The sequence below is a fragment of the Impatiens glandulifera genome, chromosome 2, assembly GCF_907164915.1.
Source record: "Impatiens glandulifera chromosome 2, dImpGla2.1, whole genome shotgun sequence".
NCBI classification, from domain to species: domain Eukaryota; kingdom Viridiplantae; phylum Streptophyta; class Magnoliopsida; order Ericales; family Balsaminaceae; genus Impatiens; species Impatiens glandulifera.
Genome location: NC_061863.1, coordinates 2,623,580 through 2,641,928, shown reverse-complemented (window position 1 = coordinate 2,641,928; position 18,349 = coordinate 2,623,580). Strand labels below are relative to the sequence as shown.

At 33.2% G+C, this 18,349-nt stretch overlaps 1 protein-coding gene and 1 non-coding gene across 2 annotated transcripts; one reads left to right on the top strand and one right to left on the bottom strand.

Annotated features, from left to right (window-relative positions):
- Positions 1 to 329: 329 nt before the first annotated feature.
- Positions 330 to 14,842, bottom strand: LOC124927976 (nuclear pore complex protein NUP160). Its single transcript, XM_047468490.1, has 27 exons — positions 14,379 to 14,842; positions 13,789 to 13,921; positions 13,442 to 13,706; positions 13,104 to 13,164; positions 11,847 to 12,001; positions 11,331 to 11,416; positions 10,280 to 10,384; positions 10,098 to 10,195; positions 9,708 to 9,828; positions 7,991 to 8,173; positions 7,629 to 7,818; positions 6,960 to 7,528; positions 6,310 to 6,472; positions 5,828 to 6,102; positions 5,556 to 5,743; positions 4,271 to 4,347; positions 3,847 to 4,193; positions 3,701 to 3,769; positions 3,152 to 3,470; positions 2,912 to 3,043; positions 2,259 to 2,367; positions 2,106 to 2,177; positions 1,876 to 2,011; positions 1,614 to 1,721; positions 1,077 to 1,217; positions 703 to 876; positions 330 to 623 (listed from the first exon to the last, which is right to left on the bottom strand). The coding sequence occupies exons 1-27, from the start codon at positions 14,573 to 14,575 to the stop codon at positions 582 to 584; spliced, it is 4,515 nt and encodes a 1,504-aa protein (XP_047324446.1). The 5' UTR covers positions 14,576 to 14,842; the 3' UTR covers positions 330 to 581.
- A 2,383-nt stretch (positions 14,843 to 17,225) lies between these two features.
- TRNAS-AGA lies at positions 17,226 to 17,307 on the top strand. The gene has a single exon. It is a non-coding gene; the product is annotated as a tRNA-Ser (tRNA).
- The last annotated feature ends 1,042 nt before the right edge of the window (positions 17,308 to 18,349 follow it).

Genomic DNA, 18,349 nt, shown 5'->3' with positions numbered 1-18,349 from the left:
TTTAAATAAGTAATAACAATTTTTTATTTATAAAATAAATTTACTTTTTTCAACAAAATAGTAAAATTAAATGTATTTATAAATTGATGGAGAAAAGTCTAAACTCATAGACCAAAATAAAAAAGAATATTGTACATTTAAAATTATAAATTTTTACTTAGTTTAAATTTTTACCTAAATCTTCTCTAGTGAATAGTAAAATTTTAAATAACTCAAAATTTTATAGCATTACCCAACCTCAATTTAATGAATATGATCATTGTCACATGATGATATAAAATTTTGGTAATATATTTGAATATTTAAGCAAAAAATTATTGACAATTTTCTAACCACCCAAGTATAAGATTTGCATAAATAAGAACATTAAGATATATAACTGAACTCAAGTAAAGTATTTAATAAACTCTGGCAATAAAACTCAAGAATAAAGTAAAAAAAAACGTTACATTAATACACACAATTAAAAAGCAAAAGATTTTTCTGAGCCCAAAATTCCTGACATCATTGGTCAACTGGCAATCAATTATCGAACACCTTTGGTCAACTCTTTGATAAGACAATTTTTATCATATTTCTTGTCAAGTTGCTGTAGACATCGTGTCCTCAGAGTCCACCTTAAGCTGAGACCGTCGATAAACAAACAAGGTTTAGGGTAAACCGAAACATGGAAGGATTTAAAAAAATGGATATTAGCCTTACCAGATGGAGATGTTTCGATAGAGCCACTTGTAAAAGATGTCTCAATTTCTTAGATTGATCAACCATGTAGCCTCGGTTAATAAGTTCATCAAGCTGACACCATAAACGCTCCACTAACGAATATGGGAACCACACAGCAAATGGCCTTTTCCGGTGAATTATATCAGAAGGTCTCTGTGAAAACACAAGTAAATTTTCAACACTTTAAGCCCCATTTGAAAACACCTTTTCTGATAGATATGGTGGGTGAATAAAAATGAGATCCCTTTTGGAAATAGAACTTAGTCTGACACAAATTTCTCATATGGATCCTAATTCAGATCCAGAAACCACGGAAAAGGTAACTAAAAAAGAAAGAGAGGAAGTTTTCTAACCATTGAAGCAAACAATTCAATGTATTCGAGGAACAAATTGGTTGCCTCCGCAAACCTTCCATAGTCAACATATAGTCGAAATAAGGATGCGGGATTTGATTCATCTCCACTCATTCCCCAAATGCTTTCTCTTCTATTACCCTGCTCAAAGCACATATAAGCAAAATGGTCAGATTAAGTTTGATCTGGGTTATTTCAAAATAATCTTTTTCCATGAATAAGTTTTATTTAGTCAAATGGCCAATATTAATATTTAAAAAATATTATAAATGTTCAAACATGATATATTTTAGATGTAGGTTGATTTGAATTTAATCCAAATTAACCACATCTAAGCTTAAAAAAAAGTAAAAACACTACATCCTAGGTTTTCTCCAATGCAAAAAGTGCAAAAATTGTTTTGCATTATCAAATTTGGGTGTCCATCACAATAAGGGAAAGAGTTGGTGAAAAATGAAATATCAAGAACAAATAGGGTACTACTTCTATAGCATAACTAGTAACAAAACATTTATGAAATAGTAAAAAGATTGTTACCTTAAACATTTGAACCAGCCAAAGTGGCAACTCAATCTGTGAGTCGTTAGAAAGAAGAGTTTCTGCAACAACTACAGGTAATCTGGGATGAAATCCTTTATATTTTTCCTGGAATTGCAGAAAGGTCAAGTATTAATACAAAGACATCCAAGAAGCTATATAAACACTCATAATCCAACCAGAGTTATTAAGCATTATTTCATGTTTTTCAATAACTTTCCAAAAGTATGTTAGAAATTTTCTATGAGGTGATGGTATGCACCAGATAAGACTCGAGCATCTCCCATTGGCTATGTACTTTTGACTGATGAACTGGAGGGCTTGCATCAAAAGAACCTTGAAGATTAACTTCATCTTGTGATGATGTCAAAAGAAGACCATGTGATTTAGGAAGGTTCCTGTAAGGAATATATTGCAAAAGTCACATCAACAAAATGATGGAAGAAGATGCAAGACAAGTTCCTTAGTGAATAATGTGACAGAATATCTTACACAGCTACAGGTGGACCTGTTGAATTCGGACAGAATTTCAATGCCATTAGAGTGAAGACTCTTTCCAGCTCGCTGAAGAAACGAACACAAGTAAAAACGTCAAACTAGTAAACAAAATACAATAACCCAGGATATAAATGTTGGAAAGCATACCTCTTTAATTTTGAGCCTTTCCAAAATCTTAGTATTATTGTGAAAGCCATATCATAAATGTTTACTTGAATCAACAAGTCAACCAGATCTGGTGAGGGCTTCTCATTTCCTAGAATGGAAAAATAAACTATTATACAGTCCAATCCCCGCCCCGCATCTCAAACCAACAAGTTCAAGTCACAACAATTTTCAGTCCAGAAATTTTTAGTCCAAAAGAACGTTCATGGCGATATCTACTCAATTTAATAACGGCTGTAAAACTGAAAGTAGAGATAGATAGAAAGCTCATCATTGTTTGATTGGGCCCTTTCTTTACTAACTTTTTTTGTGAGTTTGAAAATTTTACATTATCACAATGATTTAAAAAATAATCTGATCATGAAAAAAATCTCTATATGTTGGGTTTTGTTTAGTTTTTGCTTGAGATGTGTTTAGGTTGAATTCGCGTTGAGACAGTCATAGGATGTATAATTTGTGTTAAGACAGTCATACAACGGAATTAGATTCCTAAGAGAGCTCATCATTGTCATGGGACTACATGGGTTAAAACTTCTTTGAGTTTCATAAGCATTCTCTCAAATTCCTAAGGGAGATATATCAACCATGTGTCAACAAAAGTTTCAGTAATGAAAATAGTAAAGACGTGTATTTACCTGAAAAGGTCCATTTCACGTTTCTCATTGAGAGAGTATATTCAGCTGATGTTAAAATGATTTCATTTTCTAGCTTCTCCACGTCTATGTAAGATTGTGACCTTTGTGGCTGACCATCATTGCCCATGGTTACTAAAGAACAAAAAAAAAGGACAATAGAAACATAAGCTGTGGATTCTGGATCAAGTGTGGATTTAATTTGATACAAAAGCTAAACTAAAATTTGCAGGGAAGTAATACATTGTTCATGCTCTGTTAGCCTAGCCTTTTTAATTGGACGATGCTCCTTCTGAAAAAGCTGTTCATCAAGAATAGGGTTAATCCATGCACAATCAGAATGAACAAGATGCAGTGCATTGATGGCAGCAGAAAGCCCATTAAGCCTTTCTTGAAGAAGCATAGATCTGGGATGGAAATCCTTATTCGCTGCTTCAGTTCTTATTTGAGAAGCATACAGATACATGTATGTTGCTGCCTTTCGCCAGTTATGTCGACGCATCTCAAATGCGTAAAGCAGTCTAAAAGGATTTGGCTTAGTTGAAATATCTGAGCGTGCCGCCTAGAGAAACCAAAGCAAGAACAGTTAGCAATTAGTACATATTGTCCCTATCTTGGAGACAATTATTGTTTGTGGTTCTGTATCTGGATCCGTTTCCAGATACAATCAACAAAAATAAATGTTTTACTATCTCTAACTAGAATTTAGTTTCCAAACGTTTATGCAAATGTTTCCGAATGAGGTCAAAAATAACCAATGAATGATGATTCCAAGATAAATCAGTATCAAACCTTCCAAGCAAGCTCTCGTTCTATCTTGTCAGCTAACCCAATAAAAGGCAGTTGGCCATCACAAAGAACCTACATCAAATGAAAAAGTTCAGAGCCAACAGCAAGAACTACTGCAACAATAAGAAAGGCAAAAAGAATGAACCTACCTTTAAAGCCCCACGTTCATAAAGGACAATGATGAAACGCCTCAAGCAAAGGTACTTACTTTCCTCATCTGGGTTTGAAATTATAGCACAATATGCATCATAATAACAACTAAGGTCTAGTGTAAACTTAAAGACATTTGCCCAGAGTCGCCCTCGAATCGTAATAGCAGATTCACTCTGAATTTCCGCCTCTAGTGTATCAACTTTAGTTCCTAGTGCTTCATCAACTTGCTCAAGAGCAGCAAGAGCAAATTGGCAAGCACCTGAACTCAAATTATACTGCTCAAATATCTGCATCGCCCATTGATAATACTGAAGCTTCCAAATTGTCGCTGATGAAGAGCAAGCTGGCACGGGTATACATGATTAACAGCTAACAAATAAAGATTTCATTAATTTAAGGCAAGGAATAAACTACACTTACCCAAATCAGGACAAGGTAATCCTGTTTCATTAGCCAAGCTCTGCAGAACCTCTGGAGCTCCATCAAATGAGCTAGCTCTGAAGATACAAATTTAATGGCAAAATCAAACCAACGTGATTGTAACCAATAAAAGTACTAACAATAAATGCAGCCAAAAGTATGCCACTAAGGTAATTGTTACGTATTAGTAGGTTAGGTTAGTAGTTACGGCACAAAGGCCTTTGGCTTTATTATGTTAATTGGTGTGGAAATAGCCAAACTAGTCTAGTAAATAAGTAGTAGTTGATTATTAGAAGAACCCATTAAAGTGATGGAGTAATGGTTGGTTAGCACTTAGTTATTTTATTTCTATAAAAGCACATGTAATTTCACTCAATTAATATAGAAAAATCTGAGAAGTTTTATCCCTCACCAAATCTCTCGCGAAACACTCACAATTAGTATAACCCAAGTTGTTAGTTTGTTAGAAAAAGTGGTTAACCTCTATAACTATAAATATTGAAGTACCTGACGAAAATAAATCAATAAAGAAATATATGAATAGAGACTCTTCTTAGCTACGGAAGTTATCCATGGTTTTCTCATCTATAAACATACCCTAAGAGATTGTTACATATATAAATGTCGAGGGTTAAAACAAAGCATACTACTTAACAGCCAGCAAAGAAAGCCTGAGGTTCGGTAATTCATGTTCATAGAGAATAATAAATCAATAAGATTGATCTGTGCCACACAAAGAAAGAGGAATACGCATTATTACTACTTCTCGTGAGCTAAAACAGCCTGTGGGAAAACAAGGAAGCAAGCTGCTAACTAACTGCCTACTTCTTCAAGTCTTTATGCAATTGGTCAATATGGAACAGCTTTGCAATTAGAGAAGGGAAGCAGACTTGAAGCGTTTGTAGGTGGCTTTTCAAGCCCACCATTAAATCCCACAAAATGAAACCTGAGACAGGCAGTAGAAAATACAAAGCTAAAATATGGCAGGGCAGAGGAAACTGGAAGTGGAGGGTCAATTCCAGTCCTGGCTTTCTTTGATCACGAATTCAATAGAAAAAAAAAAATCAATTGTGAATTTTTAGAGAGATTTTGAGAGGGATTTTAGACCTTTATTTTCTCTGTTTTATAAAACATATATCAAGTACATTTATATACTAAATACTAGTATGAGACCACTACTCTACTATTTTACCCTCTAATAGTTTGAAAATGTCCACATAAACTTTCAAAATTATGCAACATAATTGAAATCCTTAAATTAAGCATATTGTTATAGAAATGTTACCTAAATAAACATCGAACAGCTTCATTAATTTTTTTCTCTCCAATCTTCCCCACTAATCCTCTTTGTACTTGAGCAAGCAGGCAACAACCAAGCAGATGGAGAAGCTTGCACCATTCACCATCTTCACCCTGAACACTCTGAGATGTTTTCTCCTTCCGCAAATGTGCATCCACAGTTGTAAGCAGATACTTCAATGAAGCACACAAATATTTAGCATACTAGTAATTTTTTTAATGCAGAATATGAAGTAAATCAGAAACTCGTGAATAAACCTCGGCTGCAGCATATTGTCCATGTCTAAGTAAGATTAATGCAAGCTCAGTTGAGTGACTAAAAAATGAATGAGATTCTTTCCCTGTCTTTCCCCATACTATCCAGCTTGTGAAGTCCCGCATTGACCTAATAATGCTTTCTGGGTTAGGAAAACTAGCACATAATTGGCTTGGGTCTTCAGAAGATCTTCCAATATTTGGAAGAAAAACACAAGCCAAAGTAAAGTCACCCTTTCCAAGCTTCTCATTCCAAGGCCTTTTTCCAGTATTATTATCTGGTAAATGAAAAATAAATAAGTAAATGTGTCATGAAACAAACATCCCTCATGGTATGAGTACAATAAAAAAAATAAAGAGATGCAATCATGTGTACTGCTTTCAGACAAGGTGCTCAGTTTGTTTGATAAGACATAACAAATACTTCCGCCTTGCATAATCTGCAATTTAACAAGTGAAGAAATGATAAAAAAGAATCAGCATACCTATTTGTAAAGAAGAAAGTTGGGAACTGAAGTCTGCATTGGTAGGAATCTCAGATGGAGTTGTCGCCAGAAAATGGATTATATGCCACTCGGCAATAATTTCTTGAATCATAGGAATCAGTTCAAGCTTTATTCGTGATACATCCTCATGTGACATATGAATCTGCAAAAAGAAACAATCAAACTCTAAGCAGCTCATGTATGTGTCATGATTATGATACAAATGGTACAACAGTAATTTTTTTGTAAAGCATCTTTTCAAGCCAAAGATAAGTAGTAATTTGAAAGTATGACATGAAGTGAGGACACATCCATGCCATGCCTAATAGTCTTACCCATAATGTTGTATTTCACCCAGTTTTGTGAAGAATGCATAACAATATCACTCATAATCAAGAAAAGAAACTTGTGTCAAAGTAATTTAGCATAATCATTGAAGAAGTATAGTGAAAATGCCCCAGGAACTGAGAAGTGCTAACTTTCTAAAGGACAGCATGGAAAAAAATTACTTTACAAATACACATTCTCACCCCAACCCCACAAGCCAAAGAAAACCAATGTGTTGAGAATAGACTGCTTCTACTAGAGCAAAACATGAGAATTGTAGAATAAATTATAAAGCATATTAAAAGTGAGAAGAAAGGACTAACCTGCCCACTGATATTAGCCAGATAATTTAATAACACAAGTACGTCCAAGGTAGATTCAAACATCACTTTTGCAACTTGAGATATAGCTTGAACAGTAACAGAGATATCAATGTTGAAGTGGACTTGAATATCAGACTTCTGTTTTATATTGTTGGGTACTAGAAACTTTAGGAAACTCTCCATAACATCCAACACTTTGCCCCAAGAGGTTGTTTTGTTACGTAGAGCATGCAGTGATAGAAAAATGTCCACGGAAAACTTCCTCAGGTTTTTGTGATCAGTCACTTTCTTCTCCCAAAAAGCATCTGATCCCAACTCAGATACCTGCAAAGCTTCCCCAGATGAACTGTATCCACTTTCTAGAGTTTTCAACAAACGAGGAACAACCTCTTCTGGTGATAGAGAGGGAGCACTAAGAAGTGATTCGTAATATATGGCTGAAGCAGCATTCCCCAGCTGTCGACTAACATTACTGATGGACTGGAGCAAGTCAAAAAGGATCGTCTGGTCAACATCATCAGGCAACTGTATCCCAGCGCCTAATGTATCAGCAAGTTCGTTGAAAGAACCTAATAGATAAGCACATAACATGAATATAATTTGATTCATCAAAAACTACAAGGCAATCAATAATGGAACTGATTAATCCTCAAAAGAGGTCAAACATACCATAGGTACGTTCTATATCCTCCAAGCACCTGAAGAGAGAAGTTGAACTTTTCCTTACTAGAATAATGGCACCTGTTGAAGAATCAACAAGAAAGCCAAAAGGTGCATTGATTTTGCACCAATAGTTGAAATAATGAGTACAGAAGTTCCTCCAGAAGTATAGTATCGAAATGGGATTTCCAGAGAGGCCCTATGAAAATAAAGAAAATAAATGAATAAATATAAAAGAACACTTGAAGAAACTCATTACAAGTCTTCTCTTAACAAATAAATAAAATGAAACAGTTCAACAGAAAAGGCAATGATGAAAAATAGATCATTGAATTAAAGAAACAAATGGAAGCAACAGTAAGAAATAAAACCTCTTGTTCAACAAGAGTGAGAATTTCTTTCTTTAACCCTTCAGCTGATAGTGAATTATAGTCAGAATCAGACAAGTGCTTGGCAAAGTCTCCTAATGTTGCTCTGAGGACAGTAGCATGATGGACACCAGGAAAAAGTATCCTACGCAAGAAAATGGAAGACACTAATGGGAGAATCTCATCCTGCAACCATTAAAACAAGTAAATGAAGAAAATGCATTACAAATCAACAAATTGCAAGTTTACAAAAGAGCACATAATGAAAACTTAAGCTCAGAAAATAACAGGATAAAGCACCACCTCACTAGAGATAACAAATGGGATGGATGAGACATCAACTTTATTTTATTGAGAATAACATAGAAGGGGGTAAATGTATAAAATAAGCTAAAACTATCACTGTATATACCATTTATACACCTACTGGAAAAAGGGGTTTAAACTCTATCCCTAAAAAAAATGATTTACAAGAAACAATTGAAGACAATACTGGAAACTTTTCTAAATATATTTTCTTGTGTAGATCAGTAAAGATTCTAGCTTGATATCAAACTAGGATCTCTATCTAAAGTGTACTTAATTTAATGTAAGTGGTTGAAATCTAAGTTGTATCAAAAGGGAGAGACATGTTAAGAGCAAAATACAGAAGTTGCTCCATAGACCTTTTAAATTTTTCATAGTAAACACGGGATCCCCAGCACATGTGATACATTGTTTTAGCTTCCCATGTACAGCTCTTTGTTATTTGTGTGTGTAGATTATACAGCCTAAAATCACATCTCCTATGGAACACTGAATTTGGGTAATTGTAAATAAGGAAATATAAATTTAGGAATATATGGACAAGATAAAACTACTAACTCCCTCATTTTAGATTTTTTTTTATAACCATTGATCGCTTCTTGCGCTCTTCTTTTCTATGAAAGTTGACCTTTTTCAAAACAAAATAAAACAAACATTTTAGATTTTTACACTGCATTCACCAATCACGCTGTAGCTACTCTTGGATGGCTTCATTGGCCTAGTTAATTTTTATTTTTAATCATGTTATTTGGTTCCTCTATAATCGATTTCAAATTTACGTAATAGAGAACTATTTACATATACAAAGAAGTGTAAAAAAAATATCTCCAGCAAGGAAAATTAAGAGAGGCAAAAAGAGTTGGAGACTGATCAGTTAAAGACAAAACAGCGGGGGAGTCATTAAATAGAGCCTGAGAAAAAACCTTAACAGGGAGAAGCGGACCTTATAGAGCGAAGACAAAGAATAAGAATATAAGAACGGGTAACGAAGTCATAGCTACTCTTAACCTAAGAAAGTATGTTGCAAATCTAAGCCAATTGTAAAACATACTAACTTAGGTTCAAGGGAAGTGTTGGATATTAGATATGATATTATATTATGATATTAGAGAATATCTCATAGTTTAATATTAACATGATATGGTTGATGTTAATCATATGTAATTAGATTTGGTTATGATATTATTAGTATATATTATACTATAAAATTATAGATCTCTCTTATGCAGGCTTAACATATTTTTAATAATATAATATTTCTTTAGTTTTCTAAAGCAAATAAGATATACATACTAAGAGGCCTTCTTGTCCTCAACAAATCAGTGTCAATAGGCAAATATCTACAAGTACTCAGGTTCTCCAGTTCTAACATAAAGTATCAGGATTTCAGTATAATTAAAGCAACAGAAGTTACCTTCACAGAAGAAAATACTGTTTGAGCAAGCCAAATAAAGTCATCCAAAGAGTTTTGAGAATTTTGAAACAGCTGGTCAGCAACTAATGCTTCCTGCAAAGCATAGCATTGTGCTACTCCCCTAACATCAAATCGACAGGTTAGTAATTGGAAATGCTTGAGAGAAACGACAAAGTGAAAAATAAATGCATCATCACTCTTCATAATCTATAGGAAGAGATCCTAGTACAATATATTGATAACTATAAATTCTAGCACAACTAAAACATCGAATGCTCTGATTATATTTTACAACTTCATTTTAAATGCTCTGATTTAAAGGGGGGTCATGCTAGCCACCCACGGAATAAACCTGGGTCACAAAAAAAAATGCTCTTGGGTGAAGCATACCTTTTTCCATTTGTACTGATCAAACTCTCAACAAGCAGTCCTTGTTCTTTAAGAATCCAGATCTTGTCTGAAGTTAGCTTCACATCTATGAGCATACCCTGAAATCATTTGAAGAATGGGAACTAATACAACCTGCAAATATACACTTACAAAAATTTTAGGAAAAAGCATAAAAAAAGTACCTCCTCCAGTGGGATGTTCTGAACTGAAGTGTCCAATGAAAACAAATTCCTATCCCCTTGAGTAAATCGTAGATAATATACAGTGATCATTTCCGTACAGACTTCCTTCAACATTACACCAAAGAATCAGTTATGATACAGAAAACCATCAATATCCGTCAACCACAGTTTCTTTAAGCAATACTAATTTTTCTCAAGAGTCCAAATTCTAAAAGAGGAATCCACATATTAATGCTAGCTTGAAAATGGAAACTATCAGTAAAATATAAGTTGACCGTGTATCATGTTAGGAGCTAGCTACACTTGAGGTGATGAAGATGGAGACAAACAATCAACCTCCGGTGCTACAATTTCTATTTCTAATGGACACAGGAATATTCACAAATATTGCACAATTTGCTGCATCTAATAAAGAGAATTATCAGAAATCCACACCCTAGGACAAGCCACATAAATGCCTAGCTCTAGATTTATTAAACCACTTGACTAGTTATTTAATTCAAACCTAGGTCAAACTACACCAAATGACTTGATGTAACTGAAATAATGGAGGACATCAACTTCATACATCTAATCAAGTAGTGATAAAGTTATCATGGTACTAGAGAAAAGTACCGATTTATGCAACCACACAGATTTAAAAAATGGTCATGACTTATAAAAATTAATGTTGCATCCTATGATTCTCATCGGGTACCAGCTTCCGGGTCAGGCTATATTTCAGAAACACACTCAAATTGTCAATTAGGAATGAATTAAGTAAAAGTCCAACAACGTCAAATTAAAGCCGGGAAACAGATAATTCACCTAGGAATTTGGCCACACAATAACTAATCATTTAAAGCTTAGCCCAAAAAATAAAGGGACTAAGCTTTTATCACAATTCAAAACGTAAGAAGATAACACTAAAGGTTAACACTAAAAAGAAAGGTAGTGCGCTAACAGCCAATAAGACACTAAAAATAACTGTAGAAAATAAGTGAGGTTGAGAGACCATATTCCCCTTGCATTGAGGACAATTCAATTATCAAATATATGAGTGGATACTTACCAAACTGTTTCTATAGAAAATCCCAAGAGGAATATAATTGGTTCCATGATGAGCTTCACCCACGTATAACTTCAGAAACGTAGCTTCTGAATGTAATAGAAAACACATCACATTGAAGAGAGAGAGAGAACAACGAATAAATACAGGAAAAAAAAGGATGGAGCACAAAAAAAATTATGTGAAGGTCAAACCATGCAGACTGTTGGCAAACTATAATTTTTCAGGATAAACAAAAACAAGACTTCTTCCTAAAAATGATAGTGCCTCGGGAAAGAAATGCTTTAAAGTCAAGAAGAATATAAAGCTATATTTCAAATGTTCCCCAATTCACATTGTACAATATTTCGACCTTGTTTCCCCAAAAAAAAATATTTCGACCTTGTCTAAGCAAGTTTACATTGTTTTATATGAACCACCAAGTGAATCTATAGCATCCTCGGGCTAAAATAATAAAGCTCAAATGATAGCAATGATAAACATTCCATAGAATAGAAACAAAAAAGGAAAGAGGTATACCTCTTGATGATGGAACAGTTAGTGTTTGACTGAAAATTCTGCTGCCATTTACAATGTCCCAAATTCGTAAGGTCCCATCATGATGAAGAACAAAGAGCAATTTCATATCATGCACATCTGATATTACCATGCCCTGAACAGAACCAACAGATCTCCTGCAGGACATGTTAGAGAAGAGAGAGATTTTAGTTATCGTATATCTTTCATAAATGGAAAAAAAAACATCTAACTAAGTTCAAAGATGGTATGCATCCTGCAACAAGAAGCCTGGAAAAAAGTAACTTCAATCAACACCAGATTAAAACATTATTTCCAATCACACCTGAGCTCCTGTACATACTGCTTTGGTTGGTTACCACATGAGTACATTCTGGACAATATTCAAGTCAGAAAAGGGGGGGGGGGGGGGGGGGGGGGGGGGAGTACAGACGACAATACATGTCAGTATGAAAGAGGAAGCATGATTGCATGGAGCACACATGACCATAAATCCATTGTGATACCCTCTTATTATGAGAATAAAAATAGGGGATGGTGGTAAATGCAGGTTAGATCAAAATTGAAACTAGGAACCAGCTACCATACAACAAAGAGGGGATTTTGTGTTTGAAGTAAATAAACCTATTCGAATGAAAATGGGAGATTGAAGTCTTGGATCATGATTTATTCAACAGGTGGCTTCCTTCAGTTAGTATAAAAACCACGCTGTCAAGAAAAGTGAAACAGATATTCCTTAAATGCTACAATGACAGCAACATAAAATTATTATGTGGCGTCTAGTATCTCTTGACACTTTTATTAAATAACCAACTATTTTTCATGGAATCAAACAAGGTTTTGTTCTCTGAATGAGTCTCAGCTACTAGAGCATGTAAAAAAAGTCAAGACAGCATAGCATGCTTACTAAGGGTTAAAATGTTTTTTTTAATGCTAAAGTTTGTATTATTAAAATTGCTGTAAGGCGGCTTCCAATAATATAAAAATCGTTCATACCAAGTCTCCTGTCCTAACTACTAAGAGTTAAATACTATAAAAGAGAGTATTGTTTCAACTGGGAAAATTAACTCAGACATGTATACAGTCCAAAACTACCCATCATAAGCTTTATAAAGGAGAAAGAGACATCCAAACAGTTAAGTCCATAAGGAAAATAAGATCAGTGAGTAACAATTCAAACATAAAAATTGGTCTCCATTTCCTTTAATTTTATGAACGGTGGACAGTAAATGAATTAATATGCAGTCAAAAAATAGGCACCTTGACATTAAACCCCATAAGCGACCAAAACCTGTATCATCCCGAAGGTCAAGCATGAAACCTGCAGATTTAAAGATCACAATTATACCATATATTTTTCTGGTTAACATGAAAATCATATAATGATAAGATTCCAACTTGAATGACAATCCCTTCCACTATAGAAAAGTAAGCAAATCCTAGCATAAAATTATGAAACATATGCCTAAATAAGCTAAAATAAGAACAATGACAACAATAGACCATTAAATTCCTTACATCAAATTACGAAAAAGAAAATATATCCTTATAAAAAACAATTACCCAAAGAAAAAATATATGAGAAGTTTATCTCTTACCTGGATCACTAGGTTCAAGTCTTCCAAGATGGAGACAACTAACCACCCCATCATCTCTCCCAACCACCAAGCACCCTGACATTGCTGCTACAGATGTTATAACTCCAGCATTCGGAAGTTGCTGAATATTGAACTCCACAACCTCATATGGTGATAAAGTATAACCAGACGCATAATTATGGATGCTCTTTAGTTTAATGGAATATGCAACTCCAGAAACAGTTAATGCGTACAGCAAATAAGGATTCCCCAATGCATACTGGGACTGCAGATAAATAAACTAATTCTGTATTATGAGCAATCATAAATGAATGAAGTTAAGAAAAACTGAGTGAAAGAAATGGAACCTCATCCTTGCATATCAAAGCAAAAGGACTTAGTGAATCTGGAAATATAATTCGTAACCCAGTCTTGGGAAATTCTTCAGAAGCACGTAGCTCCTCTATTTCCAGCACGCGAGGCTTATCCTTATGAATTCTCCTGAAACGGAAGTTCTCATGAGTAATAATTACATTCATTGGTTATCTCGAACTTATCGGAATCTAACTTTATTGCATTTTTTGTTTTTTCTTTCTTCACCCTCTTTTTTTCCTGAAAATTGTTTAGGAACGTTTATTGGTTCCACTCTCGATTTCAATAAAAAGTTGACCTTTTTTCCAAAAAAACAATTACATTCATTGGTGGACAGAGAATTACATATCCTTAGGTCAACTACAGTACGAATCTTCATGTAGTCCAATTTATTCAGCGTTCTTCTACTTTCAGGCAAGAATATCAAATAAAAAACGATGGAATTCCAGTTCACATATAACAATGTGGGTAATCTACAACTGAATTATTCAAGCTATATTCTCTTAGTGAAAAATAAACAAATGCATTTTTTGCTGTATAAATATATGTGGGAAGAACTCAAGATAAAGAGGGAGCAAGAGATAACCAAATGCAATAAGTAGGAGGGCTTCCAACAATGGAGCACGATGCCGCATCCTCTGCTGGAGGGGCAAAAGACGGCGACGACGGCAAAGCTTCAGTGTCCTCGAACTGGAAAGAAGAAGGTACAGAAATTTCGATCCACTTGACTGAATCACTTCCTGTGATGGGAACCTCGGCCCCAGCTAATGATCGAGTTTCCATCAGCTGGATTGGTTGAGAGATAGAAGTAACAAAAAACCGAAAACCCTACTCAATATTATGTATTAGAGATGCTAGAGATTGCAGAAAAGAGGGAGATTTAGAGAGTGGAAATTGGTAAAGAAGCTAAGAGAGTTGAGTGAAGAGGTTTGGTTCGCAGCAGCCGGATTCGGAAGCGGCGGTCACCAAAGGGTTGTCATTGGCGGGCGGGAAGTTCTCGTGGGGAGTGTTTTTGGCTGCTACTTTTCTTTTTTCCTTGCTACTCTATTTTTAGGTAATTTGATACTGGATTATTTGAAAAAATTTAGCTTATACATTTTTTTTATTAAATTATTAAAAATTAAATAAATTAAGATTATTTTAGTTATTTAAGTTGCAAAATAAAATACAATAACATGTATTTAAAGTATGAGTTCAAATATTACTGTTCGAGGAGTAAGGATGACAATGAGCGGATCCGGGGGACGGGGAATGCGTTTATCATTTCCGTCTTTTTTTTTTTTGATATTTTTTATCCACATCTCGTTCAATTTCGAGGAATCCTCACAGGACACTCTTATACTTAATTTTTTATTTTTTTTTTAAATAAAATAATTATTTGATAAAATTATATAAATTATTTTTTATATTATATATATTACAACATATGAAAAATTATATTATTATAAGAAAATAAATTTAAAAATCTTATAAAATATGAAAAATAAATAAATATATTAATATTATTATATATTTTATCGTATTTATTAGTGCTCGGGTAACAGATGAAAAATAAATAATTATTATATATTCAGGATTATGATAGTTAAATGATATAATTTATGAATAACCATTATTTATTATTATTATTATTAAAAAGTAATTAAAAGAAACTATAGGTGATTGATGATGGATGAAACACAAATGAGCAAGTTATTGGTTGATGGATTGGATTACAAAACAAATTCATTTTTTTTCCTTTAATGGACTTAACTTGCTCTTGTACTTTACCTAAGATCTCATTCATAAGAATACAACAATTAGAATTGTGTATCATGTATTAGAGTTGGTATTGGGTAAGCCTAACAAGCACATGGGGCAGTCCGCAACCACAAGGGCATCCGATCAATCTACTAATAAATCAAAAAATCAACCTAGTAGGTTAAAATATTTTTTTTCTAATTTTGTTATATATAAGAGTTCAATATTTACAAATAAGAAAATTTCCTTTATATATTAAGTAAAAAACAATTTATTGTGAAATGGTTGGTAAGTGTAGCACCATGGCGTGTGGCATATTGATTTTCTAGCATGACTAACAAACATGTGGACTTTGCCCTTTGAATTTTACAACCATCATGTAATAAGATTTATTTTATTTTTAGTTCATATATAATCGTCTAATTGACAAAATTTCTTGAATTAAGAACATCTGAATAAATGGAGAACTATAATTATGGAGAAACCCTGGATTGAAGATTGGATAGAATTTAAGAATAACATGATTAATTATTATAGAAAAATGATTAAAACAAATTATAGATGAGTGGATGACACACAAATGACTGAGTTCTTGTTTGATGGATTAAATTGTATAAATGATTGTGTTTCTTTATCTTTAATGTACTTAACTTCATGTCTTGTATTGGATCAATGATAGTCTTAGTAGGAGGACGTCAACAAATTCTCTTCATACCAAAACTTCTTAACCTCAACTTTCACTTCAAGTATGGTAAGCAAAACATGAAAGTGTACCTTAATTAAAACAAGGTCACGGCAAGTTTTGGTCTGAAATCATGTTGTTTTACCTGCGCAAACTTAAATTTTGTCGACCACGTAATAAATTTATTTTATTTTTTTATTCATAAAATAACTTTATTATGGAAAAATTAATGAAATTAAAATATGCATAAATGATTGTGTTTTTCTCTCAAATACTTAAACATATGTGGTCGTGCTACCGTGGTTATCAAACATTATTAGAAATCATGTGCACTTTGTCCGCGCAAGTTTGAATCTTATTGACCCTCTTCTATACCATAAGAAAAAAATCTTTAAAATGTAAATGTTATTTTTTCTCTTTTAATATGTGACTGTGTTTTTTATTTTTAATATAGTTAGACAAATATAGTCATGTCAGAGTGGTTATTAAGGAAATTATGTGCAACTTTGAATCATGTCGACCACATAATAAATTTTGGGCATGACTATAAATTGTCCGCTAATCATTTAATAAATTTATTTTACTTTTACATCCACAAAATAATCTTAAATAATGAAAACAAACTATATTAAATATTTGTGTTTATTCTTTTTAATGTACTTAAGCAAATGTTGTTGTGCTTGAAGGGTTAATGAGCATTACTCAAAATTATACAGGTTTTGTGTGGGTAGATTTATATCTTGTTGACCACGTAATAATTTTTTAAAATTTTTTTTATCCGTAGGTTCAAATCCCCGCGTAATAAATTTATTTTTTTATCCACGAAATAATCTTAGTTATTAAAAAAAAAATAATGAAAAAACTATGCATAACATGCATAAACAGATGTGGTCGTACCGTGGTGGTTATCGGGTATGACTAGAAATCATGTGGGCTTTGTCTGGAATGTTTGAATCTTGTCGACCACGTAATAATGATTATTATTTTTCTCTTTAATATATTTAAACAAATGTGGTCGTGCCGGAGTGGTTATTGGGCATGACTAGAAATCATGTGGGCTTTGCCCGCGCAGGTTCGAATCCTGCCGACCACGTTATAAAAAAAAACTATGCATAAATGATTAACTTTTTTCTTTTTATGCATTTAATTAAACAAATGTGATCATGCCGGAGTGGTTATCCGGCATGACTAGAAATCATGTTGCCCGTGCAGGTTTGAATCCTGCTGATACGTAATAATTTTTTTTATTTTTTTATTCACAAAATAAATTTGTTATGAAAAAAAAACAATGAATAAATGATTGTCTTTTTTCTTTTGAATGTACGTATATAATATAAACAAATGTTGTCACGTTATTGTCTTTTTTTTCTTTTTAATGTACGTATATAATATAAACAAATGTTGTCACGCCGGAGTGATTATCGAACATGACTAGAAATCATGTAGGCTTTGCCCTCACAGATTTGAATCTTGTTAACCACGTAATAAATTTATTTTATTTTTTTTATCTACAAAATAACCTTATTATGAAAAAAAAAACTATGCATAAATGATTGTCTTTTTTTTCTCTTTAATGTATTTAAATAAATGTGGTTATGTCGGAGTGGTTATCGGGCATGACTTGAAATCATTTGGATTTTACCCGCGTAGATTCGAATCTTGCCGACCACGTTATAAAAAAACTATTTATAAATGATTGTGTTTTTTCTGTTTAATGTACTTAAATGTGGTTGTGTTGGAGTGTTTATCGGGAATGATTAGAAATATTTAATTTTATTTTTGATTCACACAATAATCTTATCATGGAAAATTTAATGAAAATAAACTATGTATAAATGATTTTTTTCCCTTTTAGTGGTTATCGAAAATGACTAGAAATCATGTGAGTTTTGTCTGTTGTAGAGACTCATTTTGTATTCTGTTGTAGAGACTCATTTTGTATCCCTCAATTTATAATTTTTAAATAATCCCGAATTTACAAATTAAATTTTATAAAAATAAAACATACTAATAGACAAAATCCCGAGCAAGACATTGTTGGCTTAACAACAACGATCGATGTAAATAGTTTAAGCTGGAAAGAAATCGGAGTTAGCCTATTAGAAATAATGGAAAATGCTGGTTCAACGATGATA

Coding starts and splice junctions, on each gene's coding strand:
- LOC124927976 (XM_047468490.1), bottom strand. CDS start 14,575: ATGGAAACTCGATCATTAGCTGGGGCCGAGGTTCCCATCACAGGAAGT. Junction 3,770..3,846: donor ATGAACGTGGGGCTTTAAAG/GTAGGTTCATTC, acceptor CATTTGATGTAG/GTTCTTTGTGATGGCCAACT. Junction 3,044..3,151: donor GCTAACAGAGCATGAACAAT/GTATTACTTCCC, acceptor TTTGTTCTTTAG/TAACCATGGGCAATGATGGT.